This window comes from Gymnogyps californianus, chromosome Z, assembly GCF_018139145.2.
Source record: "Gymnogyps californianus isolate 813 chromosome Z, ASM1813914v2, whole genome shotgun sequence".
Taxonomy (NCBI): Eukaryota; Metazoa; Chordata; class Aves; order Accipitriformes; family Cathartidae; genus Gymnogyps; species Gymnogyps californianus.
The window spans coordinates 62,733,100-62,753,305 of NC_059500.1; the positions used below are offsets into that span (position 1 = coordinate 62,733,100).

The 20,206-nt window shown below is 38.7% G+C and overlaps 1 protein-coding gene across 3 annotated transcripts in view; it reads right to left on the bottom strand.

Moving 5' to 3' along the window:
• Positions 1 to 20,206, bottom strand: part of ZSWIM6 (zinc finger SWIM-type containing 6) — a 113,498-nt gene that overhangs the window by 45,084 nt on the left and 48,208 nt on the right. For all 3 annotated transcript variants that reach the window (XM_050913399.1, XM_050913396.1, XM_050913398.1), the window contains exon 2: positions 3,627 to 3,983. In XM_050913399.1, coding sequence (XP_050769356.1) covers positions 3,627 to 3,983 — 357 coding nt within the window. The remainder of the gene's footprint in view (positions 1 to 3,626; positions 3,984 to 20,206) is intronic.

Genomic DNA, 20,206 nt, shown 5'->3' on the forward strand with positions numbered 1-20,206 from the left:
GCTTCCTCTCAAATTCTCAGGAATGTAGTTTGACCTTCCAACCAATTTAAGTAAAATCTTCATACCTAAGAAAAGACAGATCCAAGATGACAAACCTGGCTGATAATCTGTCATCCTGACTGTTCTCTTCCTAGCCTTACACACCTGCCAGCTGCCTCTGCTACAATGGTACAAAAATTAACAGGGAGGAAAAAAGCCTCAGCTAAGCAGGATCCAAATTTACATCCAGCTTCCTGAGTCAGCATCCCCAAATTGAAACCCAATGTGAAACCAACAGTTATGAAGCGCAGATGTCAGGGTATCAGTATGAATAGCTACAGTTGTCTTCGCTACACAATATTAGACCACACATCTCCAGTTTTGAAATCATCAGGAACATGTACAGCTATAGCAGTGTCACATGAGAAGATCAGAACACAACAAATCTCAAATGTAAGACATGCTTTTGTGCTCTAAAAACATGCAAAACCCGCTTGTAATATAATCACCAGCAAGTGGAAATTAGCATGGCAAATACAGAAGAGGATTCCCAATAAATCATTTGGCTCTCCTGAAGAAGTTAGTGAACAGACAACATATTCCTGCGCTTCTAACATCCTCTTATTTCTTCCTGCAGTGAGGCTCAGTCATGAAGCAAGAAAGGATATTGCACCATTTGTATCCACCAAAAAACTCAAAAGGATTTGTCATTTCAAAACCCACGTCAGTGTAAGTCACTTCACTAGTTTCCCCCAGTAACCTTCTTCACAAGGAAGGTGGCCAAAGCCAGTCACCGAATGCTGCACAAGACAGAATTTTGAGCAAATGAACAATTATCCAATTCACCTTTTGTGAAAGGCAAGTGCTGCAGAGTTGTTCCATCTGCCTAGCCAGCTCATAAGCAAGTCAACAAGACTGCTGTGGTCAGAGCTCTTCAAAGTCCCGGATCATTCTTATGTACAAATAAATAGTATTCAAGAGCTGATTTATTTTGCCTATCACTGGAAATATGTGAAAACTAGAACTAGTTCAGCCACCACGAGAGGAAAAAAAAAAAATTGAAGTTTTATATAAAACTACCCTGAAATTAAAACACCTCTAGGTAACATTGCAAAGAATTTCCTCATCCAACTCCAGATTCAGGACTTCCCTTTGATCAAAGCCATTTCTGGTGTTTCTGTGCCAGGTCTCCTCTTACTTTTACAAGCAAGTTTTTGTAAGTTTTTCCTCTTACTTACCGTGCCTTCAAGCAGTGCTCAATATAATTCCTCTTCAAACACTAGTTTAGTTAGGTTAAACTGTTCAAAGCAAGCCAGGTCTACAAGACAGTTTTGTATTACAAACTGAACATCTGCGGCACAGGAGACATGACAGAGTGAATGGTGATCTTATGTTCACCAGCCTATGCTATTAGAACCAGAGATAGATTTCTTTTGGTTGTTTTTCATAGATTTCTTTTGGTTAACTTTATTATTTTTAATTTAAGAAATTTGATTAAAGATCAAAATAACAGAATTACAGTATGAATCCCAGAGGAAAGCTTACTTGCTACTTAATCAGAGGAACTTTTTCCTTAAAAGAATTCTATAATTTTTTAGCATTGTAAACATACAAAAAAAAAAATCAGACCTTGGTTTTATCAGAGTCTGAGAGGAAAAGCAGGAGACTATAGATCCTCTTTTGTAACCCAGCTTTCTTTGGTAACAGCAGTTTATTTTCTTACACTGCCTGGATTTTCTACTTCAGTTTTTGGTATTTTATTAAGAAATACCAACAGTCAATAAAGACATACTGCAATCTCATTTACCAGGAAAACAGCAACACGTGTAAGAAATATTTTAGTTTTGTCAGTATTTTTAAGCTACCGACTACCCAAATTCATTGTGAAATTTCATAATTGATCATCAGCTTAGTTTTTTGTTTCCTATTCTTTTTGCTATTTGGGCTGTGATATAAACATTAAACATCTCTCCAAAAATACTTTAAATACTAATGAGTATGAGATATTTTGACAATAAGAAGATAGCTGACAAAGACCAACACACATATGACTAGTATAATTACAGACTTAATGCTGAACAAGTTTAAGCACTCTCTGCAACAGCTTGTCACTTCTCTTATATTAGCCATAGTATAGCTGATACAGTCATATATAGCCATCATCTGTTCTTCCTTTCCCACCCCTGCCTTCCCCTTTTCTAATCACCTGTGACTTTGAATCTTCTGTGCCACTCATACTCACCATAATTCTTCTTTCCCCTTAATTCCTTGTGTTCAGGCTATCACCAACTCTCATGCAATACAAGCCTTCAGCTTACAACTTCTCAGCATCTGCCTCTATTGCTTAATGTCCTGCATCTGCTTTAGTTTCCCTTTCTTTCCACCATCACTAGGCAGCTCTGACAATCACCTTCTCATTAGGTTCCACAACAACTAGAGCAACCACCTTGCCTCTGGCCACATCCCCTTAGCCCCCAAAGCCAAAAAAGAGCACTGTTCCTGAAACTCACCTTCTTGCACCACCACCTGCCTGGGCCTGCCAGGGTCACCGCACCCTAAGCGGAACGGCTAGGCTGCAGATGAGTCCTGTTACTGGAAAGACTTCCTTCTTTTGTTCTGCCTACACTGTATCTAACAAACGTGTGTTTTTCTTTCTCTAATATTAAGCAGCTTGGTTGCGTTTGTATTGCAAATTCTTTGGAATAGTGGTCATCCCTCTTAAATATCTAACACAGAAGAACTGTTCGTGTCAGTGAACAAACAGACAAGAAAGATATTTTTAGATATTTATATAACTTATTCTTCCCCTCTAAGCTGCCCTTACGCTTACAGCTCTGGTCACCTTAGAGGACATTTCTATCAGGTGACCTTACAGGAACACAGGACTCTAAACTAGCCGGGTCAGCTCAAACCCACAATTACCTGCTTTCAGTTCAGCAGGGTCCATAGAAAAGCTACCTCAGAAGCCTCAAGTCACACCCAGCACCCTTTAACAAACATAAGATGTTCAGTACAAGAAACTGAAAGCCATTAAAACCACGTGCAGCAGAAAGAGCAGGAAAGAGCAAGACCTTTGCTGATGCTGTAGGCTGTTGCAGCACTAAGAGGAAAAAGGCATTGAAATACAGGTTTTATATTTCTCCTGACTTCGTACAGAAACCAAATCCCAAAGGATAATAAAAGTATATTTAATGAATGAAAAAAACAGTAACACCCACTTGCTTTTATGCTTTGCCATTAAAACAAAATTACACAATCAAAATGCAGAAGATTAGTTCAAAAAGAACGAAATAACAAAAAGATGCCGTTGGTAAGATAGCTTCTTCAAGCAATGTGGCCATACAAAGAACACCACTACTTAGTTTTCCATAGCTGGAAAATACAAGCGTGAAGCAAATCAGGCCACATATTAACAGCGCTGGAGACATCAAGCTCATTGCTTATGAATTCTTCTCTCTTTTCCAAAAAGAATTGCTTTCTAAACATCTTAAAGCGAAGGTTCAGTAACAGAATCCTCTTTAGTAAACACCATAGAATCACAGAATAATTCAGGTTGGAAGGGACCTCAGCAGGTCACACTCCTGAATGCCACAAAAAAGCTCAAAACCAAAGAGGGAATGAAGCAAAAGAACAAGTATCAAACTCACCATGGACTTGATTGATTTCTGAATTCTGAGAAAGAATTTCATCTGCTAATTTTTGAGCAGTTGGCAAAACTTCTGTGTGGTGCACTGTGATCAAATACTGTACAAATTTTTGTAGTTGGTCTCTGTTCATTTGAAAGAGTGTCTCTGAAATGGGAAGATGCAGTTTGACCTGATCTGGCTTGCGGATCCGGTATAAAGAGAGTGCCACAACGTGGGCACAGTAAAATATGTCCTTGTTTCCACAGCTACAGGTCACTGAGGTAATCTTGCAACGATCAAAGCTGATAGCTACATTGCAAACAGTTTCTGGCTCCGATTGCATTGCAGGCTCTGTCACTGTGCCACTCAAGTGGAAACCTGTGCAGGGAAAAAAAGAGAACTTAATAATATAAGTACTATATCTCATTATCAATAACCTTTCATTAATAAAGTAAAAGTCATCATCTATTTCTGATAAATGATATGCCTTAAAGAACTTGCTTTAATTACAAATATTATTAACCCTTTCTTTCATACGTACCCTTTTCATCTCCAGTAAAATCAAAAGGGGAGCAAAAAGCTAGTTTACGAGCCCTCTTTGCCACTCCATCACAATATTCATAAAGTTTAATAGTAGGAAAAACATTTATTTGGTAAATGATAGCTGCAGAAGTAGAGCTGCATCCAATTAAGACCAATGTGAAACTCCCAGTACCTCAGCAAGTTGGCAGCAATTTTCCAAACCCAACACCAGGGAGCCTGCAGCACCTACCAGCAAATTTAACCATCTCTCAATAAGTAAGAGGGAAGTAGTGCACTCTAGTGGCATGAACCCAGGTCCTAGTCTCAACTCTGCCACTGACTCACTGACACAAGTCACTTAACCTCTTTGCTTTCACCTCTCCCACGACTGAGCTCATGTTAAAGCTCACCTTCACCCAAGCAATCCAGTAGCACAGCTATGTTTGTGTAGCTCGTTGGAGATGGAAACTGCTGCAGTTACCAATACACAGGATATCAGATTTATAATGCAGCATGAGACATGTGCACACTGTTTCAGAAGTCTGCATTATGGTCCTGTTTTCCATTCAGCATAATAAAGCACAACGCAAGAGAGCTAGGTTTTCTTGTATTGTAAGAAGGTATGGCACACCATAAGAAAGATGTTTGCTTCAGCAAAGATGCCACTAGTTGACACAGCACCCTGTTGAACCAAGGTCTCAAACTCTGAAGATCAGACCTAAACCCACCTCTGTTTGCCCAACATGAAGGCCCAGGTTTGGCTCTCAATATGTTGTCACTGTATAGCAGAATCTGGGGGTTTCTTCTGGATTTTACATAAGCATGACATAGATTTTGGCTTAAGCCAAGCATTAAATCAGAGGCACAGATACAGGGCAATACAACTAAATTTCATGTGCTGTACCAGTATTAAACTTGAACAGACAGTGCATATAAAATCTGGGATGGACACAAGGAAGGTGTCATACATTAACTATTTATAATGAAAATAATATAAACCCACACTCCCTCAAAGTCCAAAACTGATTTAGTACTCTTGAAATACCAGAAAAGTGTATTGTAGGAAGCTGTATTACATGAAAATTAGGTGGGAAAAAAAGAAATATACACATAGTTCTAGTCCAAAATGTTGTATCTCCAATTGTTTTAAAAAAGCTCTTCAAGTTACAGGAAACAAACAGGAAAATCTCTCAATTTTCCCATTTCTTTACACTGTACATTTCAGAGTAGGTTGTGCAGTCAGCATCACTGTTTGGATTACATTCAACTGCAGTACTCTGATAACTCTACGCTGAAGGAGGTCATATGCACACACTAACCTCAACTTTGCAAGAAGATGTTTACCAGTTAAAGTAGTACTAGTTAAAGTAGTTAAGAGTTGAGGTTGAAGAGGCAGTAAGCTGTAAAGTGCACAGAGAGGAAGGGGGTGGACAAACAAACCCAGGTGTACGCGGTATTCTTGCTCTTGTCTCCACTCAACACTTGCACAGAGAAGGGGAGTGGAATTGCCCCTCACATCACGAGCTCCTCCCTCTGCCTTTCCCTTTGGTTTTTAAGTAGTCACGGCATGCTCCTGTAAGTGCCTTCTCTCAAAAAGAGATGCTTTATTGAAACTTAGCCAGCTCTATTTATTTCAGGTTAATTCCCAGTAAAAGAAAGTTGGATTGGTGGTCCCAAAGAAACTGCATGGGAGATTTTTCTTTTTAATACCACTTTCCTATGAAGCATACATAAAACTGTCTTTCATCTACGAGCTGAGGAAAAGCCTAACACTTGAACACTGAGAGGGCCTGATCCCGCTCCTTCCTATTCTCAGTAAGTATCTGAACTCCTATTAATGCCAACAGAAAAAGAATGATTTTCTATTAAATGAATCCAATGAAAGATTTTCTATTAAACCAATTTAAAAAAAAGCCCAACCAGCTACTCCAACAATATTATCACTTTTAATTTGTCAGTATATAATTCAAGCATTCAAAAAAGTTAAAATCTTCCTGGAAAGATTAATGTCTCCAGAAATATTTAGAGTTAACAGCAGGCCTGCCTTTAAATCCGCACACTGCTCAGACACAAACTCAGCTCACAGCTCCCCATCCCTCTCCACTGAGATTTTTTGAGAATTCATGTTACAAGCAGCAACATTTAAACACACGTATGACAGCACTAATACAGACAAGTTACCTAACATACCCTTCTTAAATTACAGAGGGTTTAAACAAAAACATCAGCTGCCCTTGTAGACTAAAATGTAGAAGCTCTGTATTAACTATGCCTGGTAATTATGAAACACTATTTTCCTCCTCTTTTTCTGTTTGTGCTTTTAAAGAAAGAAATTGTTGATAGTAAATACGACCTTTAAATAGGTTTCAACACACCAGAGAAAACAGTTCAGGAAATTTCAGCTCAGAAGCCCTGGTAGGGCTGTTATAATTTAACGTACCAGACATCAAATGCCACCTTCTCCACTGCCCACAACACCACAGAGTACTCAACAGGGAGGGCTGTTTCCCTCCTGCGGACATAGCCTTAATCTTTTTTAACCTAACCATCTAATATTCTCCAAATAAAGTATGAAAAGTTGGTAGCAGGTAAAAACCTGATGCACTGTGCTTTGCTAGAAAGCTTTCACCAGCAGTAATTTATTGCCTGCCAAGAAGAGAGATATTACATGCTCCTGGAAGAAGGCAAAAGGAATCACCTGCACAGGGCCTCAAAGATAATGACATTTCACTAACAGATCCAAAGGAGCAGAAAAAGTCTCTTCAGCTAAAAGCTGCAAGCCCTCACTCCAAATAGGTATTTCCTTTCAAAGGGAAAATTCCTCTTTTAGTCAAAGTTACAAACCTTTGCTGGAAATATTTATCCATTCCAAAAAACCCCAAGAACACTAATGTTTCACTTTTAAACTAAAAAGCTTGTTCATTATTATCTAAAGACAACAAAAGAGTTGCAGGCAGAAAAGCTATGTTCACTACAGAAGCTATTTATAGAGCAGGCTTGTTTCACCTTTTCCCTTCAGCTGCTGCAGTTCGAAATGTTTTACTGTTTTCAAACCAGCATGTGACCAGTAATTCAAGCTCTGCTGACATTTTCAACGCGCAGAGTCTTTACATTCTGCAAAAATGCATTTAGAAAAGCAGTTGGAGCATTAAGACAATGTATCAAATGAAGCTCTTTTACAAAGTTATTTTGCTTCTGTTGAACACTCACTTCAAACACACCATAAAAATTATTTAACAGCCAAAAAGTACCATTTTCAACTGCCGTACTTTTGGAAGGAGATAGTGCCAAACTGCCATCAGGAGGAAAGCACTAAGAAGTCAGTGAATTTTACAAAGCAATTTTTGCCAAAATCTGTTTGACAGCATCTGATCCATTAACAAAAAAACATTCTGGGACTGTAAAGCTGCCTGATAAATGAAAATTCATATTACCACAATGTAGTATTTACCAGCACAAGTATACATACTTGTAAAAAAAAATACTTTAGAATAAAACAAAAGAAACTTCAAACTGTAAGGCACTAAAGAGGAGAAATGACAGTGGCATGAGGAGAAGCAGCAGCAAGTCGGCTTTTAGCTACTCAAGTCAAAAACAAATTTTGAAATAGTGAGTTCCACTAATCCAATGGGATAAGCAGCAGTTACGGCACTAAATAAGCATCATCAATGACATCTCACAAGCTTAATTGATTTCTACTGTCACCTGGTGTTATAAAGCATCTTCCTCAATATACCCAAGTCCAAAGATGCATTTTAGAAAGATATAGACCAAAATAAACAAAAACTATCAGAACAACAAGCCATGCAAAATGCGGGAGGGGGGGAATTACGTTGAGATTATATGGTGATGTGGTTCAAGGAGATAAAATGAGTACAATACAACTTTAAAATTAACTATAAACAGTAATTCAATCCAAAATTTTAGACCATTGGTTTCTTTTCTCTCAGTAATTTAGAATTCAAATTCTAAGATGTTCCTATAGACACAGGGGGAAAAAAAAGAAATTGAAGAAAAAAACCTCTCATTCAAGGGGAGCCACATTCATTTGTGATTCAGTTAACAATACAGCAAGCTATTACAGAGTGAATTTTATCTGAGAAAGTTTTTTCTCAATAAACTTTTTAGCTGCCTATTCAAAAATACCAATAATGTGACAACAAAACAAACACATTACCAGCTTAAAAAGCAGCAGGCTATTCTTATGAACGTACAGTTATAGTACTTTAACAAAATGTATTAAACTCAAACCTGCATTGCATATATTAAAAAATACATCTGTACTGTCAAGAATTACAGTGGTTAAAAAAAAAATCACTCTAAGTTCACACTAGCAATTAAAAGCTTTGATTGAAATGCAACCATACATCACCACAGGGTATTGTTTATCCTTTACAGAAAATATAAAAATGTCAGAACTGGATTACAGAAATACCCTAAAGCTTAAAAAACTGTGCTTTTAAATAGCTTTCTGCCATGTACCTTTTGAGAACACCATGCACGCGTCATTCACTACACATACGTTATCCTAAAATTAGGAAATATGCTACCAATTGTATTTGGAAAATGGATGTGTTCCTTAATATTGATCCACTGACCCTTTTTCCAAGTAGTTTACAAGAAGCATGTATATATACTCCTAGTCAGGAAAACGTATGAGCTGTTTTACATTCACAGAAGAGACCAGCAGATGAGGTTACTTACAGAGAAAAAAAATGGAAGAGCTTGTTCAGCATGCAAGACCTACGCAGATAACCTCCCCCTACATAACTTTACGTTGGTAATCAGAATCATACTCTCTCTCTTTAGCAGTCATTTCAGTTAACTTGCAGGCCTACCAGCTAAGATTTATTCAGTCTACTACATTACTTGGCAAACACATAATCACTGTGTAAAGTGAAAAACACCTCTGCTTCATCTTGCCTACCAAACAACAACAACAAGAAATGCTTATGGGAAGTAGTTTCCAACTATGCCCATTAGCTATTTTTTCACAACTTAGATCAGTGGTTGCATTTTTTTTCCCCAAGACAAGCAAAAGTCTAAACCATGTTTACCTCATTCAAATTTTGTCTTTTAAGAAGTGGTTTTCCTTTAAGATGGCAAAGTAGTATCCTACATTCATTTCTGTCTGAACTTTGGAACACTCTAAAAACAGATCAACACCACACTTTGAAATTATTATGAAGTCAAAACTTTGCATGCCACCAGTCAGCCTGAAGCTAATGTTAACAGCCTATTTATAAACCAGAGAAAACATTGATTTAAAATGGAAAATAGTTACCCATAGTACCTTAAACATGCCGGTACAAAGGTAATGAGGAGTGGGGAAAAAAATTATTAATTAACAAGAGCAGCACATAAGATGTTTACTGTATGTAATGAATGCACAGGGTATAGAAGAGCTTATGTTTTGAGAGCACTGCCACCTAGAATAAAATTGGTGTTACCACCGCACCCAAACACTAACTGAGGACCCATCACAAACAACCGCTCAGATTCCATGACTCCCTTTCATAAAAACAATAGGCAGTATTTGGTATTTCGGTATTTTGCAAGCAAGAGAGTGGAAGTAGCATTAAATAACTCCATGCACACACTCCACTAGCAACTTAAAAGTTCACTATTGCTGGCACACATCCAAGAACATGCATGCTGTAACAGTGACAGCACTAGTGACTTGAACAGCAAGATTTATTTGTCCCAACACTGAATTCAACAGCTGCATTTAAAAAAAAAAAAAACCACACAAGCTTCCAGAACTTCCTTCAGCAGCCCAAACCTTCAAGTCTGAGAACTGTTCAACTAATTACATTCATTAGACAAAGGCATCCACCAACCCCTCAAGCCAAGCTTGATCACATCTCTGCTGCTCAAAAGCAGCCGCTTATCATTATGGTCCAAGCAGTGGTCATGGATGACTGTGGATGGGATACATCCATCCAGACTACTCTTCCCTAAAGAGAAGGAAAGGCTGTTCAAACAGCAAACAACACAGTAAAATGCCTTCCGCTGCCCAACAGCCAAGATCTGAACTGTTTTAAGACAGATGCAGACTACAGCAGCTCATGTTGTCTGGAGGTGGGGGCATCGAACAAAACATGCACCCCATGAACATGGCCTCAAGGGTCCCTCAAAGTTTCACTGCTATCCCTGTGGTTAAACAACTTGCAACCCACCCCACAGGAATCCCATACAAACTACAGAATGACGTTCTCACCAGCACTGCCCACAGCCTCAGATCACGTGTCTCCAAAACCTGAAAGTCGTCTGCACTCCAACTTATTTAATATGGATATAATCAACCCCATTTTAGGTGTTCATAGCATTAGCTTTGTGGGCAAAGCAAAAGCAGCAAAATCTTGGTGTAAATAAGAGAGATGTTAAAAAAATGTCTTCTGGACAGCAGTAACATAGAACTCTACCTCCAGCACAGTGATGCTCAAATTGTGATCTAGGATGCTATGGCAAACAACGCTTACGGCTTACAAAGCAGAAGCAGAGCAGCAGCAAAGTCTCTTCAATTAAAGGCTTAACATAGTGCCAAGCATTCACTACAAGTGTGAATGCTGACTGACTCCTGCTAGGTCAAGAAGGCTAGCAATCCATGGCTGCAGGCCACCCTCTATCAGGTATACAATCCAAGACTTTTTGTTGGTTTTGTTGGTTTTTTTGGGGTTTTTGTTTTTTTTTTTTAAAGGGCATGCAGTTTAAAACAAACTTTGTTCCTCTATGCTAAGAGTTTTAACAGCTCCTCTCGGTACAACAAATCCTAAGAGAACCAGTAAACAAAATAAAAAAGAAATCTCACTGTAAGCCTGGAAACCCTGAAGCTGATGGGTAGAAAAGTACAGCCTACTGTGAGACACCAGCACACAGGAGATTTATTTATATGACAATTTTTCTAATAATATACCCCACAGAGATCATGTGACAGCTATTAAAAAAAATCAAGAATGCCAAAGACATCATAAGCTTTGCAGAATGTGGGCAAATTAACATCTTACGATTTATGACGCATGGAATATAGTAAGCCTCAAACTTTTGAGGGAGACTTAATAGGCTATCTTAGCTGAGGGAAACTGGCTGGATCCATCATACAGCAGCTCACTGCAGCAAAAGTGTGAAGTGGGAGTCATCAAAACTACACTGGTGCCGAAGAGAAACTGGAAGTAAATTCAAAACAAAGGGTAAGGAAAAAAAGGGTAATTAATACTCAAGAAAGTTGCTAGAAGTGGAGCTACTCCAAAGTAATTGAGCTTTCAACTAACGATGCTGCCCAGACCATCCAGCTAATGTACACTAAAATGTTTATAGGTTAATTGTAATAGAATATAAATGTAGGCCAGTATCGGGCTCAAGTTTACATTCAGCCATAACAAAGGCTGGAAACAAGAGGTTAAGACAGATTACTAATCTATATTTAAATTTTGACAAACAAACCTTCACTCTGCTCGTGAACTTCACAGGCCCTTGTTTTTTTTGCAAAGGGAACAGACTGAGACAGCAGGATGTGCAAACAGTCTGCAAGGATCTGCATCCTGGGAACATGCTGAGGGTGCCCAAGAACAAGGAGTCATGATTACCAGTCTTCAGAGGATCAGTGCAAAGACACTTGTTGCTGGCTTTCGAGGAGGAATTTGCTCTAATATGGTGAGCAGAAGCTAGCATCCCTCCTGCAGGAAGCAGGCAGCAGAGATTCATCCCATAGCCCAGCGTATCTATCTCCCAAGGTGATGCCATTTCAGCTTTTACTGCTACTTAGTTTTCGTATCACATTTGCGGGGAGAAATTATGCTTACTTGCTACAGCACAAGTACAAATATCACAAATAGGAAAGTGACCACAAATGAGGAAGAGCAACAAAACCAAACAAACTCAGATTAAACCTCCTGCTTTCATTAAAATATCCTTAAAGCACTACAACAAGAAATAGGCTGCTCTTACATTCATGAAAGTAAATATTTAGAGACTATCAGTTGTTTTAAGCAACTTAGAAGATGCCTTGCCTGTCAGATATAATATGGTCATTTTTTAAAGTTACTATTTAGATTCTTATTGCTAAAAGGAGAAATTTTCTGTATTACATGTCTACAGTTAAAGGCTCACCTTCAACTAAGAATCATCCATCTCCACCAAAAGGAAGTTAACAGAAGTTAAACCATCTGAGACTGAAGAAAACCTCCAGCAAGACCTGCTTTTTTAGGGGAGGGAGAGGAAGAACCCAGTCTAACCAAATTTTTTTGTTTCAAAATTTCCCTCTGCCATTCCAACCACATCTCTGCTCTTTTCACACTCTTCATTGCTGCTACCACATGTCCTTTGCTTATGTCACACAGGCTGTATCAACTTCACTGTAAATTAGGGTTCATCTTTGACTTAATTTGTACAGTGCCTCCGTAAGGCTCCAACATTGCTCAGCTTTTACAAATAAAGTATGATTAGCAGCAGTTGTCTACATGACTTTTCAAAGACAAACTGAATTCAGCTAACACAGGCCAGAACAGCACAGAGCTTCATCAGAAGATGGGTAAAAGCAAGAAGGAAAAACCTTTAAAAATGACATCCTGCTTGACTCATAACACTGCTTTATCATCAGGAAAAACTGCTTTCTCATCCTCTTGATAAGGGCTTGATGAAACTCCCACTGTATTTTTTAATGGTAAGTGGATAAAATCCTAAAAAGGAAGACAACAGCAATCACTGATATAAACTTGGGAAGAGATTTTAAAAAGATTAGAAAACGACTATTTCCTGAAAAGAGTGTGTCTGGATTTCCACAGCCATACTTACAGTTTGGGAAAATCCAGCACAGGATGTCTGAAACACAGGCATCCTGCAGTAAAAGGTATTTAGGCCATTCCAACAACACAAAACATTTAACTGATTGAGTAATTCAAGATTGCAATCAAACAGTTCAAGATTAAACTATGCAAAAGTGCAAGCCAATATAATTTTGAAACTATACTGGCCTTCCATCAGGAAATGTTATACTTGGCCTAAAAGAGGAAACTGCCACTCCCATTTCCATTAGTAGTTGTGGAACAAATAATTTTCTTTTGTTTAAAAAGGGGAAGGGGGGGGGGGGTAGAGGTGATCAATGCTGCACTTGTGCCAAACGAAAAATGGCATTAAAACTCCCAGAAAGTAGGGGAGACCCTTTCTTTATGGCCATGATTCTATTCTTCCACTTGTATACTAAATCTTCACAAAGACTTAATTCTTAGCATTTACAAAATGTTTTTATTGCTTTAATTTTTTAACAAATGTTTGTGTATTACTGCAAGAGTCAGGATGTTCACTGAACTCCTGTTTTATTCATAATCAAAGTGGAAGTAAAAAGAGGTTTTTAAGTGTAGAAACAACAGTCACTACATAGGACTTAAGGAGGGGCTCAGTTCATTTTGGACAGTAAATTTTACAAGATAAATGTTTTCAGCAACTTCCTCTGGTCACCAGAGCATTACAAGGGATTCCAGCAAAAATAATGAAGTACGACATAGTATTTCCTGACAAAGCAGCAGAGAAAAAGCCACTAAAACCATACTGTTGAAAGAGTTCCAGGATGAAAGTCTAAAAACCACCATCACAAGTGAGTCACCCCCGCATGGCTGAAGCCAGCATCGGGGGAAGCATCTTTTTTTCTAGCTGTCCAGGGCCAACCACAGTGGAGCCCCGAATGCAGACTGGAATACCAAGGAACTATTGTAATAACAATAAAAGTGTTTAAAAAAAGGTCATGCAAAGGTCACTTATAGTATACATCAGAATATCCTTGATAACACTGGCACACAGCCTAAACCCACACAACAAGTGGACTCATTGTATGAAATCAGGTTCTTGTGGTGCACAGTTTTTCCATACTGTTGCTAGGTCCTAATTCACTTCTTACTGTTCCAATTATGACTCGATGAAATCAAATCAATATACAGTAGTCATGGCTAGTGCACCCCATCGTCAAAACTGGCTGGTAAGACTTGCCATACTTGTACTCCTCCATATAGACATGCACCACCTCTTTCCAGACATGGGATGCAGAATGAATAGGGTTCATGTAAGAAAAATGGATTTCCAAAGGCACAGGCAATTTTGAGTGCAAGTTGCTCACATATCTTTTTATGTTTATAAAATACAAGTATCTGTTAATTCAAACAAAAAAAATTATGTATGTTCCCAGGCCCTTATTTCTTGGCATCTCTGATTTCTGGGAACTGCGTGCACAGCAAGCACTTGGAATAAGTAAGGGTAGGTGTGTGCAGGTGGGGGAGCCTGATGCACCGACTAAGCCAGTGCTAGCATATTCAGAGCACACGGCTGGTCCTCAAACAATGCAGGTAAGATTAATACGAAATTTTCTTAAAGAGGTAATTTAGGAGCCCACCCCTTCCTCCAAAGCCACACACTAATTCTCCTTGAATGAGCAAGGCATACCATTATACCTTGCCAGAGCCAAGAAATTCTTAGGAATATCTACCTCTAACCTGCGGCACCCAGATGTTTAACAAGCTACAGTTATTCTGACTGTTAACCAGGTTCTAGATACTAAGTTAGTACATAACATGTTATCCAAGCCTCTATTAACATGCATAGGGTTGAACAATAAAATGCAACATGAGATTTTTTTTTTTTAAATTCATGCCTCACACCCACAAAATCAAAACTTTACAGACAACAGTACAGACAGAGATAGTGAAAAGTTTGGAAAGGCAGGGGGAAAGAAGGAAAAAACAGAACTGCACAATCAAGGAAGCAAAACTTCCAGGATAAATTAAAGAAAACAAACAATCTAAGGAAGGAGGACAAATTATACTGCTAAAGACAATCTAATTTGTCATTTAGATTTATTAAGCAAGTTACCGGAATTCAGCATGCTGTGGTTTGGCCTCCAGACCAGGTTTTATAGTACATAAGCTATTAGATTGAGGACCCCAGCAAAAAGCACATCTAGTAACATACAACATTTCTAACTTTCACTGACAAGCCGAGGAACACCTTATGACAACCTTTTGACAGAGGAAAAGGAAACAATTACAAAGCCACCGTCATTTATTTCACTTTTACAGTACACTGCCGGGAGACACAAAAACAAGGAGACAGAAGACAAAAACCTCAAGGATGGCAAGTCTCTCTACCTACCAGTGAGCCAAGCAACAAGCTGCTTTCATGCAATGATGAATTAACTCTCTCCCTTCCAGATCCCTGCATTCTCTTGTCATTTATTTTTGGGCTTCAGCTTCTGATAACCTATCTATACTACAACTATTAGCACTTGTGATAAGCTGGTAGGTGGTGTGCTTGTGGAAGTGTGATTAATGCCTCGTTTTGTTAGCTTTGGTTGCCTACCAAAATAGTCAAGGGTTAGACTTGCTGATGAACATGAAACCCAACCCACAAGACTAAGTACATTGCTAACTAATTTTGTAACTCAAGTTTGTTTGTCAATTTTACTTATCTCAAACCAGATGTTGGTCTTGTACTGGTACTAGATCTCCTTTTTGATGCAGGTCTCATGCCCACAGGTCTACCTTTTGCGATATGAAAAGGTTCTCTGTCTGTGCTCTTAACTTTTATCACAACCTACATAAACATAACTGGGAGGGGAAAAAAAAAAAAAAGGAAGACCATTCCAAGTTCCTGAGGAAAAAACAGATGTTTATGTGACCTCTGAAACAGATGCAGGTAAAGACAGAAGGTGCCCTTTGCTGGCAGAAAGCTGAACAGGAATCATGCCTCTAACATCAGTTGTTGATACTGTTACTAATGATTAAAGCTTGTTTTCTGCCTTAGATTAAATTAAGATTAAATTCAGTGACATACTGGACTATTACATCATACTATTGTCACCTACCTAAGGTTGTGTTGTCACAGTGCACTTAAACAGCAAGACAGACAAGATTACACATGAATTAGTTTTCAGTGTTGCCCAAGATACTCAGATTGAGAGACCTGCTAGTATTTGAAGTAGTTCTCTATATCACAATAAGAAAGGCAGAAACAGAACAGAGTTAAATGCTGTATCTAGTTTCTGTTACGACAATGCAGAATCGTAAACTGAAAACTAGGCCTTTAACTTTTGACACTGTCAATATCCCAGGTCTCATCAAAATAAACTAAAATACTTCAAAGTCAGGCCCCTTACATAGAAGGCTATTGATTTATTTTCTTTACACTTTAAACAGTTCAGAAGCAATTTAAAGTATCTACAAAGAATGCTCTCAGTCTTGTCCCCTGTAACAACATCCCCATCCCTTTCAGCAATTCTCCCCTGCTCTCCCTCAGCAGAGTAATTTGAAGCAAGCAGCTGGTTACTACGCCAGAGTTGTCCACTTTTTAAAACTAAAATGACATCCCAAAAAAATCCATCCATACCCTCTTCAGTCACATGGGAAAGAAAAGAACTGTTTAACTAGCATCATGCTTCCAGAAGGTTGACTGTGATTTAGGTTATTTTTATCTCTTGAGAAATGGTTTAAATAGATCATTCACTATACCATGGTAGATTAGACTATGTAGCAAGGACTACTATTGCCTACATCTGTTTTTTCCTGTTTAGTCAAACAGGAGGCTTCCTCCTCTGATAAGGAGTGAGACAGTTTATCAGGAGCTGCAAACATTATCAGCCATTTCCTTAGAAATCTGCCTTTCCTCTCTGTAGTCTGAATCTCTGGATGAGAGTGTGACAGATCTCCATATACCTCCTGCCCTTCTTAAATTCTCCAAGTAAGTCTTAGAAGTTCAGATTCACAGATCCAGCTTGGTCCTAACAAGCAATGATGATGTTTTAAGGTTAAATGGGGTCACTTTCCTACATAAATATTTGAACATCAGACCAACTATTTTCAAAATACTTTAAAAACACAGAATAATATCAGAAATGAACCTGGAATACCCAAAGCTTGTTGGCTCCCACTTATTCAGCAAGAAAACCCTGTTTCTCAGCAAGAAAACTCCTAGTTCTCAGCTCTCGCAAGACAATGCCCATGAGATGCGTGAGTGCCAGATTCAGTTGCTAGCTGAATCTTCCAATCTGTGACATACATTAATTGGCTCAACAAGCGTCCTCACATGCTCTGAAAGGCGGATGAGGGAAAACATTGCTCACCTTTCCAGTGCTAATTCTCATGTATGCTTTTGCTTGTTTTTATTTCATCCGTTGGTTGCACAAAAAAAAGTAAAAAACAAGACATCCACCACCTGAGAACAGGCACCAAAGCCTATCACCATCTCATACCTACAAGGAGCACTTCACATGCCTGCTTGTCAGTTTGCAGCAATAATTCCTCAGTTTGAATACAAAGTAACAGATGAGCATCCCTCTTTATGAATTTACCCCCAAGAGCTCAGAAATGTTGCTCCATTAAAAGCACATCTCAGCACATCCTGCTGGTTTTGGTTGCTGGAACGCTCTATCCCTCCCCGATCCCCTCCGGTCTCTCATGGACTATAGAGCTGAAATTAGCTATTCATTACATGTGAAGGAGTCTCACATGGAGCAGCACCCTGCTGCTAAAGACTGATACTTTACATGGCAATTTCACAACTACAGCATCTGCTACCTTACTAATATGTATATTCAATGCCGCTGCATAATGTGCAGAATTATATGCTGTTCATTGCCTGTTTGTTCAGATATTATGTATTCTTAAGTAGCATTATTCCCTTTGAAAAATATTGTACTTCTTATTAGGCTTTCTCCCTGGTGTTCTTTGTAACACAGCCCCAAATGAGCAGCTGATAGACTATTATAGACCAAAAAACCCCAGGACTCAGGGTGAGATAACCAAACATGACAAGCTTCTGGCCTGCAACTGCTAATATTATTTAGTTTATTTCCTGGGTCTCACCCCCCAGTCTATAGTTCTACAGTGTTTTGACATGAAGGGAAGTGGAAAGGGAATTGTATCTCAACAACTGGTGGGAAACCTACTCCAGGCTACTCTTGCCACTGGAAATGTGAATACTTGTATTAGAGCAGTGGCCTTTGCAACAGATTTTATTCTACTAGAGGACACTCAAATCAGTAATATTAAATTCTATTACATACAGTTATTAATCATTTTGTTCACAATAGCAAACTACCTCAGAGGAAAGAAATCAAGGGTTTGGGAGTCTAGTGTTGAACCAGCACATGTAAGATGTTTCATGTCCTTCAGGAAAGACTTCAATATGCTCCTATGCCAAATGTCTTAAGACAGTGTCACCAATCCTCCCTACACTTAACTCAGGGAAAACTGATTATGAACATGGTTATTCCAGGCAGGAAAATGATTGGCCATTTAGTCTAGAAGGCAGTGAGCACTAGCATGTATGATTCCCAGCTCAGATTTTGACTTGAATTACGTACTTCCAAAGCAGCCCAAGTAAAGGTAATGAATCTACTCTGCATTACTGAAGTGATGCCCCCTGGGAAATACTACTTTAAACCTGCTTTGGAGCAAGTGAGAATCTGCTCTCTGTTGGAGGGCGAATGTAATGCAAGGCAAAGGAGTTTCCAATATACTTAGCTAAAACAAGCTTTATCTCAACTAGACGCTCAGGATTATGCAGGCAGACATTTGCTCTAGAATTAGTTTTCCGGTCATTTTGATGTTAGGAAGATTTGGGGGCTATGACAACATTGAAGTACCCCCACAGGCTGCTTTAGGATGTCAAGAACAAAATCCCAACTGCTCCATTCTCCTTGTTCCAAGCTACAAACAGATCTACAAATGAGAAAGAAGTGGCAGAGACAGCCCTTGTTGGCCAGACAGAGCCTCAATCTAGTCTTATCTGCTATGAGCATGTGATAGTCAAATAGCCCATTGTTTTGATATGAAAGGATGCCCAAGGCTTTCCTATCCCTCCTTTCTTTACACAGTACACAAGCCTTGTTCCTGAGGACCAAAGGAGTCCAGTGGACTGGGCCTTTCTGCTCACCCAACACGCACATGTAGGCTGCTCTGATGTGCAACCCACACACTGCCCTGAGAATTTTGTAAAGCAGAGCATCACACACATTGCCTGACAGCTTAGAGAAATCAGCAGGCTGAAGTAGGTTGCTGCCTGCTATGCATCGCTGATCAGGGTATGGACTGCAGATGATGAGAAGACTGTACTAGGGAGGAACTGCAGAAGGAGAGACCAACATCCCACCCCTTACACACATATGCACTCGCACACAGTTTGCATGCAATCAGAACAACAGGAAAATTGTCAGTTCGTCTTCTCTGTTTTGGATCTGCTTAAGACATTCTATAAAGCAACAAGAAGAATATTTTAATCTTTTTTTTTGTGCTGTTATGGGAATATACAAAGTTTCTCTTTTTAAAGCAGTAAGCTATTCAAACAACACATCAATACCTCTCAAGATGAGGCAATGGTGACCCTGTCAGTGAGGAAGGACCATCACAACTACTGAAATCATGAAGCATATGAGGGCGAGCAGAGTCTTTTCTCAAATTAATTATGCCAGATTCAGAACAAACAAACAAAATCTATTTCTTCCACCACAGGCATATTTCACAAAGACAACCCCCTTGTAGTCCACATGAAAATAAACAATCTGAATACCAAAATCATGAAGCAGAACTAAGACTCTTCTAAAAAAGGCTACTATATTTTTATTTTTTTATTCATCTACATAAAATTCATGAAGTAGAAAATGGAACTGTTATATTCTGGTTTTGCAAATTTAATATGCTTTTAAAATATTCCTGCCAGAGATAAAACTGGTCAGAAAAAAAAAAAACTTATTTTCTTTTTAAGAGTATGTCACAGTTCACACATTTTGTTTTGAAAGGTGATGTTTGCTTTTTGCATGAGAGGGCAATGCAAATTCCAAATCTTCTAGACCATGAAAAACAAAAGACAGCTGAAGAAACCATCTTTTAAAGCAGGCTAATACTTCATTTCTGGAAAGAGCGAAACAGAAAAAATAAATCGTCCAGTTGTCCAGGATATTAAGAGAAGTAACCTTTGTATTTTCTCTTCAGTCTGTCTTCCAAATAAATTAACACTTTGTGGAAAAGCCACAAGCATTATTTCTATTTCAGATGAGTTTCAGGGATTTTGTTTTTAATCTAGCTGTCCCTGCAACCTTA